Source organism: Cyprinodon tularosa, unplaced genomic scaffold (assembly GCF_016077235.1).
Source record: "Cyprinodon tularosa strain WSP-4 unplaced genomic scaffold, ASM1607723v1 ctg247, whole genome shotgun sequence".
Taxonomy (NCBI): domain Eukaryota; kingdom Metazoa; phylum Chordata; class Actinopteri; order Cyprinodontiformes; family Cyprinodontidae; genus Cyprinodon; species Cyprinodon tularosa.
Genome location: NW_024038917.1, coordinates 798,753 through 824,921, shown reverse-complemented (window position 1 = coordinate 824,921; position 26,169 = coordinate 798,753). Strand labels below are relative to the sequence as shown.

General features: G+C 35.9%; 1 protein-coding gene across 1 annotated transcript in view; it reads right to left on the bottom strand.

Moving 5' to 3' along the window:
- The window catches only part of csmd3b (CUB and Sushi multiple domains 3b), a 536,357-nt gene that overhangs the window by 257,360 nt on the left and 252,828 nt on the right, over nucleotides 1-26,169 (bottom strand). Inside the window, exon 5 of the mRNA XM_038288005.1 lies at nucleotides 4,670-4,877. Coding sequence (XP_038143933.1) covers nucleotides 4,670-4,877 — 208 coding nt within the window. The remainder of the gene's footprint in view (nucleotides 1-4,669; nucleotides 4,878-26,169) is intronic.

The window sequence follows — 26,169 nt, the reverse complement described above, 5'->3', positions numbered from 1 at the left end:
CAGGTCTGTGGAAGTGTGTAACAAGTGACAGCGAGCCTATAGGCCTCTGAGTCGAAATGCTGGTGAACATGTATCCATATAATTTGGTGTGTGAAAAAAACTGCAGACCTGCAGCAACTGATAAAGAAATTCTTTCACGTGTTTATATCAGAGTATCAGCTGTTAGCTTCCTCTGCTCCTTTGAAATTAGCATTTTGATAATTAGTGTTTTTCCAAACATTGCCAATGGACCTGGGAATATTAGCACCATTTTTTTATTATTCTAAAAGGCAGGCTAAAACTTCGTGGATATAAAAGAACAGGATAGGTTAAAAGGTTTTAATTCTGAAACAGATATTATTGGTTAAGATTCTGATCCTTAAATATGCTGAGTCTTTGTGACACAGCAGGTAAAATCTGAGTAAAGTAAAGATGATGTGACAATCAACAACAAAAACAAAAAAATATGTTTTAATGTTGCTTCCATGTAATGATTTTTTTCCACAAACAGTCATGATGAAGTAGATAAATACTTGGTGTCTACATTTCACTGGTATGGAGAGGCCTGTACGGCTTTCTATCATGAAGTTCCAAAAACTTTCACAAGAACAGAAAAGGCAGATGTGCTTGATAAGACAGAAACAATAAAATAAATAAACGGCTGCAGCCTGATGAAATAAACACACAGACCTACTTTTGACTATAATTTAATGTGAGGAGGCATAAAGCTAAAGAAAAACAGCAGATTAACAACAGTATGTCAGAATTCTCAATCAAAGCAAAATGTCAGTGGGCCGATTCCCTGTTATGTAAAGTATCAGAAGGTAAATTTGCAGTTCTTAGTGGGTCTAACAAAGACTGAAAAGAATGATAAAAAAAAATCACTCATTAGGTTCTGAGAATGCGTTCTGCCTTGTGCATCAAAGTACTGTGAAAGTATTTATTTTCTGTTTGACATGGATCCATATAACTTAACTTAAGAATCTACAGTAAAGGAAAGTGGGAAAAAAAGTTCTAAACCAGTTGCATTTTCAATTGGCATTCTTTCAATAGCCAGACAATCTTTTAAATATTGAAAATGGTCTTTTAACAGTTTTCTCTGTATTTTGCTTTAGCAAAATTGGGACAAACAAGTTGGAAGATGTGTCAGCTGTCTTTTATTAATTCATTCTATGTGCCAGCTTTTCAGATGAAAGAAAAGTTGCTGTTGATGTACTTTTTAAGCACCCTTAAACTGTAAAAGAGATTTTTTAACTTGCCCTGTTTTGGTAGATGTAGCTAAGCGACACCAGATTGCGTCTTTTTGTCAGGTTGCTGGTAAGGTGCTCTAAAGCCTCCTTGAATGAAGGTCTCAAGGAATTTCAAATAGAGTGAAGCAAACCTGGAAATCTTAATGTCATTGTAAAGGTAATAATGGGTATGCTGCCCTTAGTACTTAACAAAGAGGTCTGCAGAGTATGCTAAATATATATATAAAAAAAATCGTAGTGCTTGTTTATGTATGCATTTATGTATGGAATAAAAACAAATAAAATGTAATTTTTGTAGTTGCTATGTTTCTGCAATAATTTTGTTTACGCTTTGTCTCTTTTACTGAGACTTCTAGCAAGTAAACATTAAATCACTCGAACAGGTAAACCCAAGTAATGCTTAGGCTTGCCTGGCAGCAGTTACCATTATTACTTCCAAATCAATGCACATGCACACACTCTAATATCCCTATCCATGATTAGATTCAAATTGGTTACGGCAATGGCAATGTCTGATCAATACCCTAATTTACCAACAATCAATAAACAGCCGGAGCAATAAAGTGCTGTTATGAGTGAACAACTGGAAAATACATGGAGGGCTGTTTAAAGTTGAAGCGTCAGAGATCAGTTAATCCTAATTTGACGTATGATCCAAATACACATACAATAAAAAAAATAAAAAATAAATTATGGGAACACTCAACACATCCTAGATCTGAATGAATAAAATATTCTTATTGAATCTCTTTGATTTGTACAAAGACGAATGTGCTGACCATTATCAATGCAAATGTGTTTATTACCCAACGGATGTGTGTATTTGGAGTTACACAAAAAATGAAAGTGGTAAAAACACACTACAGGCTGATCTAACTTTGATGTAATGTCTTTAAAAACAGGTAAAAAAAATTAGGCTTATTATTAGGCTTGGGGCGATAAACCATTTTTACTGTTATCGTCATTCACTACGATAACCCGGGATAATTTTCTCATGTCGGTAAAACAAAAAAACGTAATTCTGCTGTTCTTCCTGTTTGCAAGGATTGTTGATACTTCCTTCCCCTTTAAGATACTGCAGCATCTGTGTAATCACCTGACTCCACTGATCAAGTCAGAAGTGCAAACAAAGAGAATGTAAACGAAATTACATCAGCTAAACCTCTGGAGCTGAGCGAGAGCAGAGATGAAGCTGAGTGCGCAGAGAAGAAGTAGAGAGCATGTTGTAAGAGTTGAGAGAACGGCAGACCGGTTTTGAGTGACGGTGTGCAAGCTTAAACGATGAACAATCTTCTCACTGCACGCTTCGGTTACCCCAAAATTACGCCATAGATGTTGAGCAAAAGAACATGAAATACAAAGTTTATCGGAAAACTGTCGGGAATACCCAAAGTAACACATCCAAGCACCAAGCTATAGCACAACCATGCTGCTGAGTTCAAAGATGACCATTACTTTTGCGCAAAAATATTTTCAAGAGCTGTAAAATTTTTTCTCCCGTTCATTGAGAACATTGTTGATTGTTTAACATTAAATGGTTACAAGACTTTAAATATTTTATTGAAAATAATATGTAATGTAATACTATATTCAATAAATAAATTAGATCAGTTGCATTTCCTGAATATGCCTATATTTCTGATAGAGGAGCAGGAGCATGTATCGTGTATTTATTCTTAGTAAGTAAAACTGCCCAATTTATCGTAATATTGATTTGAGATCATATTGTCCAGCCCTACTCAGTAATGTGTGTGGCCTACACATGCCTGTATGACCTCCCTAGAACTCCTAGACATGCTCCTGATGAGGTGGTGGAGGGTCTCCTGAGGGATCTCCACCCAGACCTGGACAAACCCTCTTGCCACAGCTTTAGCAGCATTGATGTGCCATCCTGCATGAGCTGGACTAAGTGAGCAACTTGTGTCGGTTGTAGAATCCATCCTATTCTACCACGAGTTTGAAAACACCACCAACATTCAAACGTGACCAAAACACCAGCCAGAAAGTATAAGTACTGAGAAGTGGTGTGTGGTTCGCACGTGCAGAGCCACTCCTTTATTGTGTCTAGCTAATTGCTAATTGCCTAAATTTTCCACCTGTAGTCTATTCAGTTTGCACAATGGCATGTGCAACTGATTGTCAATCAAGGTTGCTTTCTAAATGGACAGTTACATTTTACAGAAGTTAAATTTAATTGAAGTTATATTGTGTTGTTTATGTATTCCCTGCATTTTTTGAGTATTTGCAAAGTATTTATGTCTATTCACATATGCTTCATGTAAAAACCAGCTGCTGTATTCTGAGGAGAAAAAACAAACATAAAACTTAAAGCTATGTCTTTAGTAACATAATATTTCTTTCTTAAGACCAAACTTAATTTTATTACTCATAACCTTTTGTTGTACTGCTTGGTTGTGTAAAATTGGTCTATAAAAACTCTGCAGCTACTGAAATGTCAGATTAGTAAGGTCAAGCAAACTTTTCTTTTTTACTACAATATAGATAAGGACCAACAGGCTTATGTTTGCAGACAGTGTTCCTTTGTTTAGTGTTTAGCTATTTCATTCCATCCTGCTTGCATCTTTGCAAAAACAAGTTGTTTTATAAAGGTAAAAACTACTTTTTACAACTAAGGTTATCCTCTCCTAACTTTGAAAATGGTTTTGCAGATTTTTGGGGCCAAACATTAAGACAATACAACTGCCCCACTGTAGGTTTACACACTGTATACATATTCAACATGAAATTGCTACTCACCTCTTCTCTGCAGTTTTTCTAAAATGTAAACTGGTAAATATGTGCCCTATTGTTTTCATAAGAACTCCAGAAATAACTTTAACCAGTTTTAATTATAACATGGTAATTTCTACATGTACTCTTTATCTCTGTTTTTATTTTTCACCAAAATTAATGAACACTTACACAAACAGCAACCCAAGTATTACAATATAAAAACAATAACTGCACGTCAGCCACATCTTCCACAAACAGCCATTGGACACTGACAGTAACAAAATAATGCAGCTTTAAATTGGTAGATGTTTCAGTTATTCAAATAAAAAAATAAAAAAGGTTGCAATCTGAAACACACTGTATGAATAAACATAATGCATAGACAGGATTGTCTAGTTTCATGTGACAGGTTGGGGCGTGCATGTAAACCAGCCATTGAGCATCAGTGAAAATATATATTTTTTCAATTATTCTTTACACTCAGAATAACATCCAATCCAGTATCAACTACATATATGTACAGTATTGTTACCAGATCCCGTTATCAGTTTTGAGAAGGTGAATTATAATGAAATGCCTGATGTTGAATGTCATAATTGGCAGGACTTAGAAGTTCAGACCAAATGAAAAGCAGCATATTTTGTCACAATACCCACTTGAACGAAAAGCATCACAAACAAATAATAGAAAGTCAGAGAAAAACTCACAAAATGGTCGGCGGTTCTGAACCCTCCACTTCCAGGTAGTCGTACTTTTCTTCAGTCTGGAAGTCTGTAAAGATGACAGAGATGGTGTCTCCAGGTTCGGCCAATAGGATCCAAGTACAGTCGGCTTGGTTACCATAGTTGCCGGGGTAACCGGGACTGGTCACCACCCCACTGCCGCCCCTCACAGTGCCCCCACATGTGTCCTCAGCTGTCAATCAAATCAGAGTGACAAATAGAAAACCTGGGTTAGGGAGAGGAGGAGGGACTGAGGGGGCGGACTTTTTTCTTTTAGAAATATTTGATAAAATTAAAACTCTTGATTTGGATTTGTTCATTTTCCTAAGATTTGATGAGTTAATTTAACTCAAATTCTTTACCAAATTAGCATTACACGATTTACTTCATAATACGCCTAACATCGCTTCAAAATTCCAAGTCAGCCAGCCCAACTCCCCAACTCTCTCCCGCTATGATGTGGCTTTTTTGCTGTCGCCTTAATTTTTAGTATCCCATGTTTCGGATCTATGCATGTTATTGAATGTTAGAGATGAATGACTGTCTCACAATATCAACTGTCAGATCATATTAGCAAACCATATTTTGAAAATATGGAGGTCTCACATCACTTCTTAGATATGAAATATGAAAAACAGCATCTCCATGGCATGGCTCAACAGTCTTTTTATTCTAGAGTGCTTATTAATGCCAGTTAGAATTAGGAGTTGGGTTCAGGGGTTAGGCTGCAGTTCCTGTAACACCCACAGCTGCTGTCCTCTCCTCTTACAAAATTAATCATATGCTACACTTTCTTAGGTTAGCTCCGCTCTCCTCTCCTCCAATCACCACCTAGGAAATTTTGATTGAATTGATTGCCAGTTGGCAGATTTAGAATCAGATTGTATTTAACTTCAAATTGCTTTGAAGACATTTTAAAAAGATGCACTTATGTTTTCCTCAAGATTTTTCCATTATTGTCAATCCCATCTGATTGATAGCCTTGCATACCTTGTTGTAGTCCTGATTACTGTGTAACAGATAAAGACACATGGATTGCGCTGTGTATGTGGCATAAATTATAAGAATAATTTATACAGATACTCTTGAGAAAAAAACAGTCTACATTGGATCTTATTGAGTCAATGGTACTCTGGCTTTTTTGATCTACAGATGTGTTAAAAAGTTAGCTAAAACTTAAAACCATAAGGAAAACTCATTTATTTGCATTATTTATATAGTCAAAGCAAGATGTGTCTAGCCAGAGTCCCATTGACCAAAAAAACACAATGTTGAATGTTGTTTTTTTTCCCCAAAAGTCATATTGTTGTCTTGGTATAAATTATTCCTGTATAATTTATACATAAAAGTGGCAATAATTCTTGCAGCACACTCTTATAGCAGACAAGTATTTCACAACCTGCCAGAAAGTACACATTTGAATGACACCAGATTGCTCCACAACCCATCGCATGTTGATATTGATGGCATTTAGTAGACATATATTGTATATACACCAGATGTCATTCTAAAAGTGCACTTTCTGAGAAGCTGAAAACGACATCCATTATAGGAGTTTCAGACAGGCACTGTCAGGTGTACATGCACATGCTTTAGGCCCATCTATGAGAATGCTGTCTTAAAGAGAAGAGAGGGGGGGTAGATGCATGTACAGATGACAGAGATAATGTAAGGGTCCAAGCAGAACTCTACCCACAGGAATGGATAAAGAGAATTACTCAAAAACAAGACTTGCATCTGACAACAGATGATCACCAGTAAACACACACACACCTACAAACACACAAAATATATTTTGCTTATATATAGTTATATATATATAGAAGCAAATTATTTTACAAAGTGGACAGCACACCGAAAGGTGACAGGAAATATTAGAGGCTAAAAGGGATACAGAAATAAAGATACAAGCAAGCACTATAGATTAATAAATAATTATGATTAATTTTGAAGAGGGTAAATTGCTGGTGTGTTATTCAACTGTTGAGTTTTAGGGGTGGAATGGTTAGACAACATTTGTAATAAGGTTGCAAAAGGATGTATTGGGCGAATTTGTTGGGGATTTTCCCAGCTTGACGTCTTACAGAATGGCTAAAATACATACGTACAGCCATGTTGTTTGAAGTTGCACATCAACACTGGCCTCCTGCAGCCTTTAGAAAGCTTTTGGGCTAATTTTGGAAGTTTGTTTTATTACCCCTACCAGATATGACATGTCATTAAAAGTGTTTTATTTTTTTGATGTGGCCCAAGCTTTTGACAATAGTTTATATTGTTTCAACAAGTTTGATGTCAGGGTCATTCAGGAACAAACTAGTATGACGTTTAATTAGAATGATTGTGCTGCAGGAATAGACAACTGTGTCTAGGTTTTAATCATCTAACCTTCACTGTCATCCTACCAGCGAAAACAGCCCAACAGCTATCAAGGTTTAACATGAGCACATATGTTAAAATTTAAGAAAATCTGATGCTGGTTTAATTCTAAAATAGACTGCAGGGTAACTAAAGATGTTGACCTAAATATTATTTTGTATAACCATTTAACCACCCCACTCAACATAGGAAAATGTATCTAATATATCACTAAAAGGTCAAAATGGATATAAAATGTATACAGATAATGAGTGTATGAACAATTCAAACTAGAAGGTTGGTGGATGAATTGTGCCAAGTTACAGTTGCTTATATAAAGATGTAACAAAAATGTGTTATCTGTCTGTAACCAAGCATTCATCTACCCTCTTCTGAATCATTCCCACAAAAAACCAAGAAATAAAAACCAGAAAGAAAACAGAGGCAGTGAGGCAGGAAGACAGACAGACCATTCAGCTATCTAGACAGTCATTTCACCACTAGACAGTCAAGGAGCTTTCTGTAAATGACCCAACAGGCCAAACAGAGACCTGCTGAGGTGCCATCATACTTTCAGGAAAGCAATGAAGCATCGTGCATTAGGTGTATGTGTGTGTGTGTGTGTGTGTGTGTGTGTGTGTTTTCACACCGTTGGAGAGAGCATTGCTTGCAGGATGGCAGCTGTCACAGGTTTATCATGACAACTGCAGGACATCGGCAAGCACTGATGGACACAGAACTGCTCTCTTACGTGCATCCACACACAAATGCACACTCATGCACAAGCACCTTTTCCAGCCCTCTGGCATGTTCATCTGCCAGTGACAGTTGACAGACAGATGGAAATCCCTCAAGGTGCACTGATTTCTGATGCAAGTCTAAATTCGATAAACAAACTGAAAAATGCAGAAAATTTGCAGTAGGCTTAATGCAGTTAGCTACATGTATACTTTACCAAATGAAATCCAGTAAAAATAAACTAAGTAAATAAATTCTGGCTGAAAGGATATTTTTGATCAAATAAACAATGCGTCATATATACAAACTATCTTCTACATTATCCACGACTATTGAAAGACTAGTATTTCATGAACTCTAAACATTTACAGTGGGATGCAAGCACGAATATGTTTATAATATGTTTCTGAACAGTTGTATGAAACAACTTGTTGGCATAAAAAAAGTGTCTAATCATTGTTAGGGAGACTTTGTAATATACTTAATATAAATGTAAAATATATATATATACATATATATATACATACATACATACATATTTTTTTTTACAACTCTATTCAGAGATTTTTCTAAAACTTTCTCACTGTACTGGTCACTCCATACTATAGCTAAAAGCTCCATTTACACTACCTTTTGTAACCGTGTCAGGAACGCTCCGACCACGATAACCGAGATAACTGTTGAGTGTAAATGGAATGCAACTGAACTGGGCCGGGACAGACACACTCGGACCGCGCTAAATCTAGTACTAGTTCAACAGTAGGACACAGTTCATCTGTCGCTCAGTTCTCTGATAAACAGAACGTGAGCAGACTGCGTCATATCCTATTTACAGTAAGCTGACTAATTTTGCTGGTTTTCCAGCATGGCCAGTTTTGCAATTTACAGATTTCTTCACCTGTTTACAAAACAAACTTCTGTCAATTAACAATAAATGGCATCAGAAGAGTGAGGTGCAACCTGGGATGATGCCAAGACCTAGGCTCTCATTGAAATTTGGGCGGAGGAAACTATCCAGGCACATAAATTCCTAAATATTTTGGGTGCCACCATTTTTGTTTGCATAATTCCTGCTTTGAGAACTGCTGTATCGTGGACCGCTGATAGGAGCAGAGAAACCGTGCTAGAGTGATGTGTAAATGGTCATAAGAAACAAGCTCGGTCTGAACTCGGCATGGATCTGTTTCAGGGGGCTAGTGTAAGTCAATTGCTCATCTTGATTTTCACAGGATTCCAGTTGTTATAATGAATATCATTATTTGTTTAACTGTGGGTAGAAATAAAAAGAAAGAAACATATCCATCTACTTGAATGTCATTTTTTTATGTCTTTCCCAGTTTAAGAAATGTATTTGGTCTTTTTCATCCTATAAACTTAAAATGTTTTACAACCAATTTGCTTAGCTGTGTTTTTACCCTAATTGCTATTTAAAAAACATTGAAAAATGTGTGTTGGTCTTCTTTAAGGCTAGTGTTGGTTTGTGCAATCCATGGTTTTATGAATGTACCCATTACCCAAAAGACTATCTTGATTAGGCTTGGTCTTTAAGGCCAATGCCATTAAAAATGAAACATGGGGTTAGAGTATGTAAGTCCACAGCCTTTTCTATGTTGCCATGCCTTGTAGAGTCAAGGTTTCTAAATTACCCATATATAAAGCTTGTCAGTTGAATTAATCTGACAGTAAAGGATGCCTTAAATGTCATTTTTAAGTCACTCTGAAGCGTCAAGCTTCCCTGGGGGATTAAGTTCATTGCCGTAAAGTTTAGGTTGCAGTTACACTGATTTTGTACAGGGGTGATTTACAGTAAATGGCATGCAGTACTGTACTTGTGGCAGAAAGAAGGTTGTTTTTTAAATAGTACTCTATTACAAATGTTACAGAGTTACATACAACTTAGAATGGGCTAATGCTTAGCAGACTAACAGTCAGATTTGGTATTTTTGCACTCTTTACAAAGCATTTGTTTCTTGCCTGTGTTTATGTGAGCGTGTCTCTCCTCTGGTTGCCCAAATTACTGTCATAATATGATATCATAATTAGAAGAAGGTTGTTCAGTGCTTTTATAACCAAGTGTTGTCAGCCAGTCTGACAAGCATTGTTTATTTGCTGACTTCCCCATTCAACAAGACAACAATATATTAAGATTGCATGCCGGTAGTTCTCATTAAACCTCTAATTAGGCACCAAATGTGCTTAAAATGTAAATTTAACTTTGTATGGTATATGATGTATGAAGCAAATTAATCTCTAGCCTTCCTGAATCGAACCGTGTTCCTCAACCTGACTTGAAACAACCTAAATGCCACGCGACATGATATTTTCAGCTGACACTTGATTGGGATCCATACCAATTCTGTCGTGCGTCATATTGTGAGGGGAAGACTGAGTGGAGACCACTTCAGGAGCAGATGCTCTAATAAGAGAGACATTTGTGGCATGTTCACAGGAGGGAGGTTAAGATTCCTTTAGCCATCTCTGATTGCTTTTAGTTTAAAGTATGTGCATCTAACGAGCGGGAAATTAGTAGAAAGCTTTTCTATGTTGTATCGACTAATTATAGGTTTGACATGAGCTGAAATGATGGCATATCTGTGTGACAGAACTTAGTGTTACAGTGTCTGCTATCAATAGTATACAAGTCATTTAATTTAATTCCATCTCTCAGGAGCAAGTCAACAGTTAATCAATTATTTTTATACTATTATACTATTCTGTAAAACAAAACAAAAAAAACATAAAAAATAACACAGAAACCTCTTTTTCTTTCTTCCTTTGTAACTGAAACCTTCTCAGGTTTGTCACAAATTTTATCATGTTAAAATCTTATCTACTACTTAAATAGGCTTCCTTAAATCCAATAAGCATCAAATTTAATTACTATCTGACAAAAGAAGAATACTGATTTCTTGGCAAGACAATTTTCAATGTATAATTATATTACTCAGAAAAAGCACCGAAAATATTATCAGGGAAAATTCCATGGTGTTGCATGGTTTCTATTTCAGTAGTCACCTTTTGGCATTTTATTTTTAGTGCAGTTTCAGCTGCTTATATTTCATCACATTTCAGTCAATGTACAATTAATATAACTAGAATATGGAATCAGGATGGAATGTGTTTTTAAAACATTTAAGTACATGTTTTTCTTCACATCTATAACATTAATCCTATGACTGAAAACAAAATAACTTTTTTTTCTATTCACTTACTTATCAGTAAAAACTTTAGTGAGGTAAACACTTCATCAAATAAAAAGTAATCAAGGCAACAGAAAAGCATCTATTCCTAAAAGTACACCACAATGTTCACCTTCATAGCATTTAAACGTTCAAAAAACTTGGCATATTTAGACACTCATCAGATAGTTATGAGTAATGCAATTAATTTTGTTACTATGCATTGAATGATTGCCGCTAGGTGCCTACAGTATGCTGTTACTCATGCAAATAAATGTCACACAGGGCAAAGGGGTAATGCTCATCTTGCACAGCTTTTCCTTAAAACTGCACATTTTTAGAAAGCCTTTCTTGGCCATTCCTAACAGTACAAACCCTTCCTGCCAGAGTGAAAAGAATAATCTAAGTCAACAACAAAAGGAGGAATTATTTTAGTACTTTGCAGATAAATATTTGGACACCAGGAAATTAATATATTTTAAAATCTTTTAATGAGCTTTTAATGAAAACCTGGAGGAGGGATGTTGAAAAGCAGCATTCTGCATGCACTAAAATACTCAGAGGAAGTAAGTTTTCTGTGATATGCATATATCTCTAAAGTTTGATATTTCACACATAATAGAATGCCTTAATAAGGTTGTAATACTTCTTGAATATTTTCACCTTTTTCTATTTCAAGGCTTGAATAAACCAACAAAGCAGCCTACGGTAACCCTTCAGCATTCACAGCTCAGCTGGTAAAATCTGACCACAGGTTGTTCATTAACTCTACAGATGTGACCTTTATAAAACAGTGCTAAGAATAAAGCCACTGGTGAATCACCATAAGACATAATTTGTCACAGACCATCCAGGGGCCACAGCAAACACATTATAAGATAATGCCCTGGTACAGTGAGACCAATATTGAACATTTTGCTTCCAAACAAAACCCGATCTGGCTAAGCCTAAACCATTTCAAAGTTAACAATTTATAAAAAGTAGACATTAGATGTCTAAAAATTGTAAATATGTACCACAGTAAATGTTCAGCTCTAATTCAATACTCTTAAAAGGCATTGAGATGTAATAGTTAAAAATAAAAAGGCTACAAAATAAAATTTTGTAAAACACAAAATGGAAAATGACTACATTTGAGATTTGAAAATATAACCATATCAGTCAGTGAGTACAGAAATGGTACACGGATGACATTTACTGTAGGAGACTGGATTTAAGTTAATAAACACAAAATGCAAAATCTGATAATTTTATGGTCTTCTAGTGTTTTTTGGTTTTATTGGGCGAAATGCTAAAGTCATCAACAAATGCTAAAAACAACATTAAAGCCCTGCAAACTATAAAAAAGTACCTTTAAACAATTCTTTTAGTCCATTTTTTTACATTTTGTGAATAGCAGCAACATAAATGTCACTCTAGTGAAATCCTCTGGTATATGTACAGAAAGAAAGGATTTATTTTTACTCCACCTCAACTTATCCACTCCCAGTCTTTACAAAATGATGATTAATTCAGTATTATCACAGTTGGAAGGCAAAGTTAATTCTGAAATAAATGTATGAAATGCTGAAAAATATATCCTGATTGCATATATACTTTGCCACAGAATAAAAAACAAAAAAAACAACAAAAATAGAAAACTTAAACACAAACAAGGACAAGATGTTGTTGAGTAAAATAAAGTAAAATAAAAAGCGACTACTAGCCATTCAGAAGAAAATCATATCAATATCTCCATAGTACAGATGAGTATTTTATAGCACTATGTTTAACATTAGTCAATACTAGAATAATTCTGTTATTTGACTTGTTTAAATGACAACAGCCATCAAAGTGCTGATGCGAGCAGATCCAAAAAGTTCACAGGCACAGGTCCATCTGGGAGTCTTTAACGAAAGTCTTAATGCATCATATATATATATATATATATATATATATATATATATATATATATATATATATATATATATATATTTTTTTTTTTTTTTTTTTTTTTTTTTTTTTTTTTTTTTCTTTACAGGCCACATTGCTATGCAAATCAGCTTTAAACAGCTTTATCCGACTTTATTCCCAGTAAAGGCTGTTTCTTAAACATGTACTTAGTAAAGATGATTTCAAAAGACCAAAGGTAGCTAATCTACAATACTGTTTTCACTTGGAAATGACCTGAGACTAAAAGCCCTTTTTTTTATTGAAGCATAGTTTAGATTCTCTGCCCTTCAACCATTTGTACACTTGATTCTGATAGAAGGGTTTTGCTTTTCTTTTGTCTCAGATAAAACATGGGGAAACTGAAGTCAGACATGCTATGATGCGCTGAGCCGCATGAGGGGGAGAGTTCAATATGTGTTAGTTTGAATGTGAGAGGAAGAGAGGGGTAGACTCTGCCGTCTTGCCTTCATTTCTCATCACATCACTGATTTGGTTTTGCCCTTTTGCTTGCTTTTTCATCCTTTACTCTTTCTTGCTGTTCGTGTTTTACCACCTCTTACCTGTTGTGTTTCCTGCATAAAGATTGTTTTCATTTCATTTTCGACCCTTCTCATTAATTTGCCTTTAATTTTTCTTGTGCCTTTTTTACCCGTCATTCTTCTTCCTCAGTTCTTCATTTCTCCTCTCACACTTCCTCATCACCCCTCCTCCAACCTTTCTCTGTTGCTACTTCTCTCTCATAGCCGGGGGTGCTTTGATCGCTCGTTCTTAGCCTCCTTATCCTGCCTCCCTCTCTCCCATCCGTTCATCCCATCCTCCCCACTGTGCTGTCATCAATATCACAGTCATCAGAGGATTCCTTCTTTATTCTTTTCTGTCTTGCTGAGGTTTTCTTTAAGATCTGACTCTCTGCATCTCACCCCATGTCTGGTGCTCTCTCCGTCTCCTCCTGTTGATTGATTTTATGTGTAATGGCTTTTTTGGCCTCATCCTCTGTGTTTTGTATCCTTACTTTTCTCCCCATGTATCCCCTAACTTTCTTCCTGATTTTTTTTTTTTTTTGACAGGCAGATCACAATCATTGTCAAATTCGCAGAGGCACACACATACTCTAACTTCAATCACACAAGACCCAAACCCAGTCAGCCTCTAAGGATTATGGGCCATCTACATCACTCCCTCCCCTTGTCTGTCTCCAGGCTGTATCCATCCCTTCTGCTCTTTTATGTAGAGCTGCCAACATATCCATCACCCTCTTGTCCCCTATTTATTGTAAAGCAAGACATATATCGGCCCCACCGCGTTTCTTTTCTTTCATACATTTTAAAAAACCAGTGTAACTGGCATAAAAGAACGAGCAGACCTTGAAGGAAATGTGTTAACTATGTGCGCACATATGGCTCCAGCATTATTTGTTACAAATTACCCTCTGGACAGAGGAGCTGGTGGACATTCATCTGATTTAATCTGCAGCTGTGCTGGGCGCCATGCTGCCTCGATACGCAGAGGTTGAGAATTTTATTAATGATCTCAATGTCACTTTCAGCATCCTGTCATGCCAAGATGCATTACATAGTTTTAAATGCATAAGAGTAAGACCTTTCTAGCAATGCTTTCAAATCTGGTGAGCGTGACACTAAGAGCAGAATTAACTAAGCCTCTTGGATGTAATTCAACCTCAATGCACATATGTGGTAGGAAAATGAAATAATAGAAAAATGAAATGCTAAAGTATAGGTACATTGAAGAGAACACACTATGGGAAAATTATAGATAGAAAAAAATATATATGGACCTGACAGTTCAGATCACTGATACATACAGAACATTTAAGCCATTAACTGATGACCAAGGATTATGATTAATGTTTGCAATTAACAAAGGTGGATAATCTGGGTCCAGAAATAAAAGCCCTGCCTAATTTTCCTTCATCCTGTTTACTTAAGGAGGTGATTAGCACTCAGTCTGTATTGTGGAGCTGGAAATGCAAACGGTTGGAACTGATGTCTGTGCCAACTATTTATTTTCTGGACACTGGATTATCCACCCCTGCAATTATAGATGTCCACAAAATAAGGGCCTCCGACAGCAACTAGCACATATTCAGCTCAGTTATCTCTGACTGCTAGCTGACCTATTAGAAGCATTAGAATATTACCTTTTACTAATAAAATAATCCAAGTACCTCTGTGTAGTAGTAAAGGTTTTATTCTGAGGACGTGGGTTTAAATCCCAGTTGAGTGAAGAAGAGGACCCAGCATTAAAACTCTGCGTAGTCTATGTGGAAATGGTAATGACTTGCAGTGAAAACCACAGAAAAGGGAAGCAACTAATGTATTCATTCATGGATTATATAATGGATCATGTTGAAGTTAATAGGTTGTGTTAAAATCAGCATTATTCTTTACTGAGAATATTCTTACTCTGGGAAGAAGATTTAAACATCAGTTTAAGAAAAAAAAAGTTGACTGGACATGAAACAATAAGGTAACCAGCTTTATATTTTTTCAAATCAATCCAACTAAGGGCTAATGTGTTGAATGAACCTAAATCAAAATGTTAAATCACCACAGAATATATATATATATATATATATATATATATATATATATATATATATATATATATATATATATATAAAACTTGAAAATAATAGCTTACAGCTAGAAAACTCGTATTTGCCTCTTAGTATTTGCTTTGATAAGAGATCTCTTTGGCATGATGGATAGACCAAAACCACAGATTTAACACAATTTGATCTATCAGTTAACCATGATCAATTCTGGTTCTTTATTAAGTCATTATACTTTCTAAATTATCCACATCTATAAAATCGAGAGGTTTTATTTTTTACTTTCTAATCAAAACTACACTTGTAAATCAGAACAGGAAAGACAAAATTGTATACTCTTACTCTATGCAATAAATCATTACTTCATATACCTATATTTGATCTAAAGTTCCCCAAAAACTGCATTTAATCATGGCTACAAAGTTTATATGAATATGCTTATATTCATATGCCTAGCTTCAACACAGAAAATAACTTCTAGTTAACATGAAGTCAATGAGACAATTGTTAAGAGTGGTTGTGTTAAGAAAAATCTACTATGTTAAATATACAATATATTAAACTATATTTTTTTAGGCGAGTCTGTTGGGATCTGGAGCTCTACCACCTTCCTCCAGCAGAGTTCGCCGTGGGTCCTCCTGAGCTGAGCTCCCGACACACCTGTGGCCCATCTCATCATCAGAGGATCCACCACAATATAACCTGCCTTCAGACCTTGCCTCAACGCCGCAGTGTTGATCTAGTTTGGTTAGCACCTGAGCCTAGTAAACCTCAGAATCTTTGCTATCTCTGTTTGAGATAAGATTCTAACTCTTCCTTGTTTTTGCCTCACAGGAATCCTGTCTCTTCGTGAAGCTCTGGATGAGCTTAACCTGCCGAGCCTACCCTCGTGAGCCAAACCTGAAGACTCTTCTCTGGATTCCCCCGCAGCTCTTGGTTAAGAGCTGGAAACCCAAATCAAGGTCTGCCCTCATAGTCAGAAGTAACACGCTGAAGCAGTTATTGGACTCTGCTGAACAAACAGTCTCTGGATCCAACAGTAACCTCTCTCAAAGAGAAACCCGGACTCCTTCAAGGTATTCTTCAGCTAACTCAAAGTCTCATAACTCATCTGTCCCTGCGCTAACTGAACTATCATCTCTGCAGACTCCAGTGAACCTGCCCCTAGGCCTGAACCAGTTCCAGATGAAATATTCATGTGCTTGTGTAACAATAAACCTTGTTAAACTTTTCATCAGCTTCCGTTTGTGTTCTGCATATTGGGCTTACTCAGTAACCAATCATGACAGAGTCATTAGGGACATTTTACTCCTTGAGAACTAGTTTAGACATGTACTCCTGAGACCACTTAAAAAATTGTTGTTTTTAGACAAAATTGCAGACCTATGCCTTTTACTTTTTATGAAACAAATTTGATTTAATGATGCCGTCTTGCTCCCTTATAATAAGCAAAGCTTGATGTAATGATCCTCTGATGGTGTGATAACTTTTGGTCTGCTGGATCATGCTTTGGATAAAAGTGAACCATTTTAATAAGAGTTTTAGAGTGTAAGTACTGCGCCCTGAGAATTTTCAGTGCAGCTCTGATTTCACAGCCATCTCTGCTCAGAAAAACAGTTTGACTACTGAAACTATTACTTTATTCAGATTGCGTTTTCTTTGCATCAGGATTCTCCATAGTAAGAGTTTATCTGTTTAGAACTTCAGCAATGGCTACTGTTATATAACATTACAAATATTTCAAGGGGTGTTCTTACAACATCTTTTGCAGGAACCATCAATTCTATCTAAATCAAAATTAATTCCATAAGCAAGAGACACTGAATTCTTAGAAATAAATTGTAGCATGTCAACAGGACAAATTGATGTCCTCACCTGTATTTTGCAGTATTTCGAAGCAGTATTCAGATACTACAGTATTCAACAAACATTTGGGAATAATGTACTCTACTTATTTTCACTAAGGGGAGGCAGGGACCATTAAAATAATTCTTACTAAGTGCTCCCATAGCTATCCGTCAGGCTGGCAGAAAGTTTCTATACTGCCTAACATGAAATTAAATATTTTAAGTATAACTTTTTGATAAAAGTCCTATTTTTGCAAAGAAAAACATGTCACATATCTGGTAGGGGAAGCACTGAAAATAGATATTTTAGATTCATTCATTTGCTGCAAGACTGATAGTTTATATGCCAAACCATCCTTACTTTAAATACTTGGACATGGAATTTTCCTTCAAATTTCTAACCCAAAAAGTAATTTCAACATGACTATATATTAAACAAGAGGCAACGGGAACATAATACTAATAAAATCAGCAGCAGATGTTAAACTAAGTAAGCTCACATATGTAAAACCCCATGGGTAAAGTAGGAACAAGTTGGCAGAGCACAATTGGAAGAAAAAAGGAAAAACATCTCATTTCTGAGAATAAAGTGATTTTCCAGTTTAAGATGTGTCTGACGTTATACAATATTAAAAGTTTAAACTGCTAAATAGCTTTATGTTTAAACTCTGCCTGTTTTAGTTGTAAACCTCAGAGTCAAACATACTACATGCTACAGAATAATACAATGCAGTCTACATTACAAGCATATGCTTTCTATTTCTCATTTTTCTTTAATTAAAGTATGTTCCAAACGGGGGATACTTGGGAAACTGGCAACAGAGGCACCGTTTTCAACAGCAACAATGCTGCTGCCAGTCATACAACATGCTACATGGCAGAAGTGATTCCTCAAGCAAGGTATAAGATACATTCAGTGCCCAAAATGGAGCAGTTTTATTTGAACAAGGACAGAAAACAGAAGACCGACACAGTGAGGATCCACAACTTGAAAAAGTAAAAAATCCAAATGACAATAGATAGCGGAGAGGGGACAAACATCAGTAATGGTGGATGTTTCTAGTGAAGAGCAAAAGGTACGATTTATACAAGATGAGAGCAGAATGTTTCAAGAAGTGGATCAAACAATTCTTAATTGTTCTTCACAACCCAAATCCTCTTTGCTAATGCAAACACACCTACTTAGGCTTCAAATGAAGGAACTTGGAGCACCAGTTTAAAACTGCAAATCCAATATTCAGTACAAATTATTCACCTAGCTGTGAGCTCAGAAAAAAAAAAAACTGCACAACTTATTGCTTCATTTTTGGAGCAGCATGGTTTCATTAAAAGAACATCTACAGCACAATGTTTCACAGAGTCACCTTTTAAGATTACATGTTTCAGCACATTAGTGGACGAAAGTACAGATGTTACGTTGCTCAGCTTTGTATTTTGGTGAGCCTCCTAAAGGAAGACTATTTTCAAGAAGAATTAGTATGCTTATTACCACTCCTTGGCCGGACAAGAGGTGAAGATGTTCTGATTGCGATCTGTTTTGTTTTGAGGAAAATCTTCTATTTTGGTCCAAACCTGCATGTGTTTGCACTGTTGCTGCCTCAAGCATGCAAGGAAAAGAAAAGGGAATCATTGGCCAAATGAAATAAAGAGATAAAATACCAAATTTCATCAGCCTCCATTTGCATCATCCACCAAGAGTCCTTTGCATCTAAGATCAGAAACAACACATTTCAGAATGTGATGCAAACTGTTGTGCAGGTGGCAAATTATGTAGTGCTCAGAGCTCTAAAACACAGACAGTTCAGACTGTTAATAAATATGGATTTCATATGCTAAAATGTCATTAGACAAAGAGAAACCAAACTACTGCTTAAATTAATAGCTCAGCACAGGTGAGCCATCAGCTCAGTACAAGATCCAGTAAAACACTTGCGTCTTAAGAGCAAAAGGACACACCTGCCCTATTTGTCAAATAGGACAAACGGCTTGAAATGTGAAAGAAGCCCTTTTGTACCAAAAGAAAGCTAACACTAAACAGAGGAGAAGAATTGCCATTTCAGTTTCCAAACATGTAGAATCATGTCTTGAAACTCCTAAATAAATTACATAAGCAGTTTTATCAAGATTAGGATGGCAAAGTACAGAACTCCCACAGAAAATCAGACTCACGTGACCCTGGAGAATGACAAGTGGGTCACTGATTTGCAATAGACTTGGGAAGCAATTAGGAGAATGGGGCTTGAAAACAGCAGTGCTCTGACTATAGGTTGCCCTACTGAAAGCTAACAGAATTGACAGAGACTTTTGGATAGATGGCAAAATATTTTAGCAAAACTGAGAAAAGACTGGTTACCTCGGATTTAAACCTGTTTGCCATAAGAGATCACTATTTCATTTGGACCGTAAGGCAAGTCAAGTTTATTTGTATAGCATAATTAAGTATATGGACAATTCAAAGTGCTTTAATTGAATTAGATTAATAATATTAATAATTAATATATAAATAATTTACGTCACATGAACAAAGAAATAAAGATAAAGTTCAAAAACACCATGGAGGCTCTCTATCCTATATTAATTAATTCATTTTTTTAAGGTTAATTTATTCATTGATTATATACAAAAAATTATGCGTAAACAAACCAGGGTGTTCACCATCTGCCCTTGTGTTTCTTGGCTACAGTTTTGGTACACTGTGAACATATGGGCTTAAAAGGCAGCGTTGTATTTGCCAAATATAAACTCTGAATAAATGCGTATATATTACTTGGCAAACTTCTTATTTGGTCTGATTTGACACTGTGTCCCTGCTACTAAAAAAACAGCTGAAGCAGTTAAAGCTTCTAGTGTTATATCTACTTTTTCTCCTGGTATGTATAAACTTGGTATGTGTGTTGATAAGAGGCTTGATCAGATATCCAGGACCAAACTTTCCAAGAGGATAAAATAAGGCACTCCTGTTTTTCAAATCTTTGTAATGTAAAGCTCCCGCACTGCAAGCAGAACAAATACAAACAATAAGACAACAATCGGAAAGATAACTGTGGAGTTGCTTTTCTGGTTTTGAATTAGTAACTTTTGATTTTCTTTCATGCTTCTGTGTGTTGAACACATATAGAAGTTTAGTTAGAGACATATTGCTTCATGTCCTCAACTTCTCGAAGTTTTTTTTAGACTAACAGTCATTCTGTTCAGGGTACATGTGCACCCACACACAAGTTACCAAGCTGACCTTCAGCTCCTCCCACCATATGTCCACGAATCAAAGAGCAGATGCTGTCTGCCAGTCAACTAAACAGCCTGACATTTAGGGCAATTAGGGCAGAATAGGGTGATTTAACGGTAGATTAACAGATTGAGGCATTTAAAGAGGAAAACTGATTGATGGATAGATTATGATTACGATAATTAGCATACACGACCCTGACTATATGACACATTTAGAATCCATACAGTGAGATAAAAGTTAATGTTACATAATTAGTCTAACAGTTTTTTGTTAAAGTTTAACCTTATGATCCAACTTAGTATTCATTTTCATTTAATAGGGCTATATTTGCTCATTTCCAGCTATATATCACACAGCAACACACCAAAGAAACTTTCTGTGACTCATTCAGAAAATAATTATATAAGTGAATAACACTTTTTATCTTGATATATATTTTTTTAAATCAGGTTATGTCTCCATTTTACAAAGGGAAGCTATTTTTTCTTCTTTAAGTATCTTTTTCAAATGACAATCATGTCGCCATCTTGCATTAGAATCCAACCCGTAATGCAGGAACCTAATCTTGAATTGAGACTTTTACAAAAAAACAGTCCTTTGACTAAAGAACCTGTGTTCTGTACGGAAACACAATGAAAAGAACATATTACATTTAAATTACCGTATATGATTAGTACACCAATCATGGGGATCTATGGTAATTTTATGGTAACCCACTCATAACTACCCCTCCACACTCGCCCTATTGACATAGGTCCATATTTAGTCTTAGATCACATTTAAAAAACTTGGATCTAAAAACATCCTCTATATTTCCTATAGCCTTGCATGTGCTAATTTTCTGCACAGCTTACTATAATTTTTTGTTTAGGTCTTCAGGCTAAATAGTCATAGAATTGGGTTAGTTTTATGTGTTAAGTAATTATTTAAATCGAGCCAAACATATATTCAAGCATCACATACTGGATGACCAACTTTCTGTTTACTACTAGAGGCCACACAATTCAACTTTAAAATATTCTTGTTTTGAAGAATTATTGATTCATTGAACATAACCCAGTTCCTATGCCACCCCAAGAGGCAAATAGGTCCTCAAACTTGAAGAAGAAGGTTTTCTAGTTTTTCATCAGCTGTTTTTTCTTTTTTCTTTTTCGGACAAATTCAAAATATTGTTAAAATCCCAAACCAACTCAAAGTCATATGTTAATGCTTTTGATGTTTCTAAAGCCCTCTTTAAATATATGTATACTGTATATAATTTACTTTAGGTCTTCCTACAATTTCTTTATACAGTAGTTCCACCAGAACTCTTAATATATGCAGAGTGCTCTGTTAACTTCAGTCTTCCTAATCTGGAAAACTTCTGAAAGATGGTTTCTTAAAGCACTCTGAAACCTGTGTTGTTGTTTTTTTCTAGAAAAAGTTATTTTTTTTCCATAAGCTAATGTTAAGAGGTGTGTAATGAACACTAATGAAATTCTGAAAATAGCTTTTGATGCTTCTTGTGCTTCCTCTGACATACCTTGCATTGGTAAAAAAAAAAAAAATGCTTATTCCCTCAGCATTTACTTTCATGAGATTGATGCTGTGGGGTGGGGGTAATAATATGGTCCATCAAAACTTAGAAGATGCATCATACAAGTGTCAATATCATCATCTCATCAAATTTCTGCTTTTCTTACTCCACTATGCCAATCAAAGATCAAAGCTCTCTCCAATCTGACCAGGAGGTTTATTGAGAACAAGCCTCAAGAATCCCTAAGGTGGGGCTGTGATACAAAATGACATCATTTGGTTTTCATTTTGAACATTCTGGTGTTCACTTCTCAATGGAGTATTGAATGATTCGGATGTGTTTTTAACGCACCTTCTTACTTGACATTTTTCTTCTCTGGCCCTCTCTGTTACCCCTTTATATGCACTTGAAATAGGAGACTGCATTTTTTCCCTTATTTTAAATGTAAATTTTCTTATTCCGTTTGCAAAGTGTCTCACGTACCTGCTCAATTCAAGAAAAAATGCCTTACTTAGATTTCAGTTTTTTGCAGTGCGCTTGAAAGTTAGAAATTTAAAGTCTTTCTCTGAGTGCCCTATAAAGGGTTAATTGGTGGAATAAAACTGAAGATTGGAATGATAGCAAGTGAGCTCAAGAACTCAACCTACTGGGCGGGAGGAGTTACTTTTGTAGCCATCGCGTTAAAAGTATTTGAGTAACATGTTTGGCACAGTGTGCATGTGAATAAGTAGATTTTGTGCACCTCTGGCTATTTAAATTATCTTTCATGCATCTTTACAGATAACACAAAGAGCCACAGAGAAGGGATACAGGGCCTTTAGTAGGAGCTAAATGGCAACCCTGACTGCTAAAACAAATGACTAAACGCAAAGAGCATAATACAAAAAATGCTGTCTAATTTCTCTGCACTTTTAAATAATTTCTCCTTTTTATTGCTTTCTAGCTATATTCTTCTTCTTCCAAGAAACACAAAAAGCTGTGAGTCAAGACTGAGAAAAATACAAACTTAAACCAAACTAAGTTTAAACAGGTGATATGAACATTTAATTAGCTGAATCTTGTTTTGGAAGATTCCGGAGGTCAGTCATGCAGAGATGTCATCAAAAGTGAAGGTTCGTCTGCAGCGGTTTCTCACATTGTCAACAAAGCTGCCATCTGAGTCATGCAAGCTATTTCAAATGTGCAGATAATACACTGAAGATGACAAATGGGTGTGCTTAGTTTTTAGTGGAGCTCTGGGGCAATGGTCTGCTGAGCAGGACCACATTTTCCCTTTATCACTCATGCTATGCAGGCACTCACACAAGGACATACCTTTGCTTAGGGTAAACCCACAGATAACTTATAGTGCATTTCCGCCAAAAGGAGATAAAGAAAACACAAATATATACAGTGGTTCAGTCCGAAGCACAAAGAGTTTGACCCATTTGTTAGAAAGCATAAATATAATAATGTATTGCTTTCAAAGTAGTATCCCTCAATATATTAAGGGAAAGTACATAGTTATTCTAAAAAAACAAAACAAAAAACCTATTTTGTAAGATGCACTTGGGATAAGTGCAAATGAAATTTCTCTTAGCAACAAAATAAGATGATAGATTCAATTTGTCTAGAACATAAACTTTGCTGTACTTTACAATACTGCTGTTCTGTGGAGCACAACGCAAACTCTGAGCAAGCCTTTGTCATTGTAAAAGGTTGGTGGCAGCAACATACTGTGGGATGATTGCAAGTGTTGATTTGGAAGATGATATGAGTGAATTACGAGACAGTCATGACAAAAAAAGGGGGGGGGGTTGAGCTACAAAAGAAATAGGGCTAGAGTTGGGTGTATTTTTAAGTGTTTAGTCCTGTTTATCTCCTAGACATAACTATGAGCTCAGCTTTTACTTTGACCAACTGTGCTGTTTAATCCATTTTGAGATGAAACCTGACTCCTAGCTTATATGCTTAACTGTGTCTTTCCTAGAGAGAAGTTTACCATTACCTTTTCTGATTTATTTATTTTTTTTAGTTTTTACGGCACTAGTGGCTCGTTTTTCTGACAGTAGGCTGACAGGAAAGGGGCTATGAGAGAGGGGGAGAGACATGTGGCAAAGGACCACAGGTCAGGTTCGAACCCGGGTCAGCCGCGTCAAGGACTAAGGCCTCCGTACATGGGTCATACACACTAACCACCTGGACGCCCACCATTACCTTTTCTAACATAGAAAGTATTTATGCATCACTGTTAACATATTCCTTTGGTATGTCTTGGCCTCTGTGAACCACCAGTCTGCCGGAGGAGCTCACACCGAGCTTGGTTCTGCTAGAGCAGAGGGGGTCCGCGACCCCTAGGGGGTCCGCGGAGGTACTGCATGGGGGTCGCGAAAGTCTTGGTTGATTACTTTTTTTATATTCCCTCTTGCAATTTTTTGCACTAATTAAAATGTCTTTAAATACACATTAACATGAATTCAACGCACTGTAGTAAACATATAAATGGAAGCAGAAGATGTCCTTCAGTCATCAATGCACACATTTAGCGACACACAGGGGCTCTTTCAAACCTGGGCACCATTTCATTCACAACACCTGTCCCATCAACCAGGAATCAGATTCAGGAATACTTTAATAATCCCAGGGAGAAATTACTTTTGTTACATGACTCCATATGTAATAGAGTGACTATAGGACCAGTTTGATATAACACAATTTCATACAATATATATAATTAGAGGGTCCCCGCTCCATCTCGCAATCAGTTTGGGGGTCCTTGGCTTTGAAAACGTTGAAGACCCCTGTGCTAGAGGTTTCTTTCTGTTAAAAGGGAGTTTTTCCTCTCCACTGTTACCGCATGCATGCTTAGTGTAAGGGATTGCTGAGGAAAGCAAATATATACTTTTTGCCACATGATCTTCCAGTAAGAGCAAATCCACCAAAATCACTGACTCGATGCAGTGAGTTGTTTTTTCCTTAGACAATCTTTAACCAATGTGAGTGTATGATCTGATAAAATTGTCACTGTAAAGTGTGTTAAATTGATTAAAATTTGAATAACATTTATCTTTCACTATTGTGGCTTGAATAAACAAACAGGCTTTTGCTATAAAATAGCACTGATATTAAAGTAATAGTAAGAAGGAACACTACATCTGGAGCACTGTGTGGTGCTTTGATGTGTTTGAGTACTTTTAACTTCCACTACAAATGATAACGGTGTCCAAGATAATTGTTGCATTAAAAAGGCAATTTACATAAAAACAGAGAGCTTAAAATATTTAAAAAAAGACAGCAGAGTATGAAAAGTGACGTGTTTCTCACAAAGGAATTATTAGATTACTGTCACCAAGCAGTCACAGTAATAAGGTTCTGTCAGAAAGTATTAAACAGCAAAATGCCACAAGCCTCAAGTTATGACAGCCTTTCAAAAAAGCTTATTAGAAAAAAAATGCAACACGGTCATTCCAAAATAGTTTGTGACATTGCATCTATGTTATAAAGACACCTGAAAAGGCCTCTGTAATATACGGAAACATAGTTCAAGCACCATTAGAATATCGCATCCGATTTCAAAGTAAATACAAAATTAACCCTGAAGTGATCAATAGATGTCCATGGAGATTTGGGAAAAAGAGGAAAGGAAAATTCTGCAAGATGAATTCAGGTAGAGGTGACAATGCTTTAAAATTTACACTTATGATTGAGAGATAAAGGCTTTTTGGAGACACAGGTTTGCCTCATGTGAAAGCCTCACTGATTTATGAAATGGGCTGAAGAAGCATTAAATGAGATGTTGATCATAGGTAACAATTTTTTTTTTTTCTGACCAACTGTGAAAATTATTATAAGAGTTATCTACAAATTTAATGTAATGTGTATATCCATACTGGAAGCTACTTTTATGAAATGATTTGGTAAAAATAAAATAATTAAATATAAATTCCAGCTTAAGACAAAATTTATAACTACAAACCATTAAGTTCTTGAATATACAGTATATGCAACATATTTCAGATGTAGTTAATAGTGGAATAATGCAAGCAGATCAGAAATCTGCATCATAGTTATTAAATGTGTTATACATTTATAAATAATGTATATATTCTAAGACAAGAGAGAATTAAAACAAGAAGCA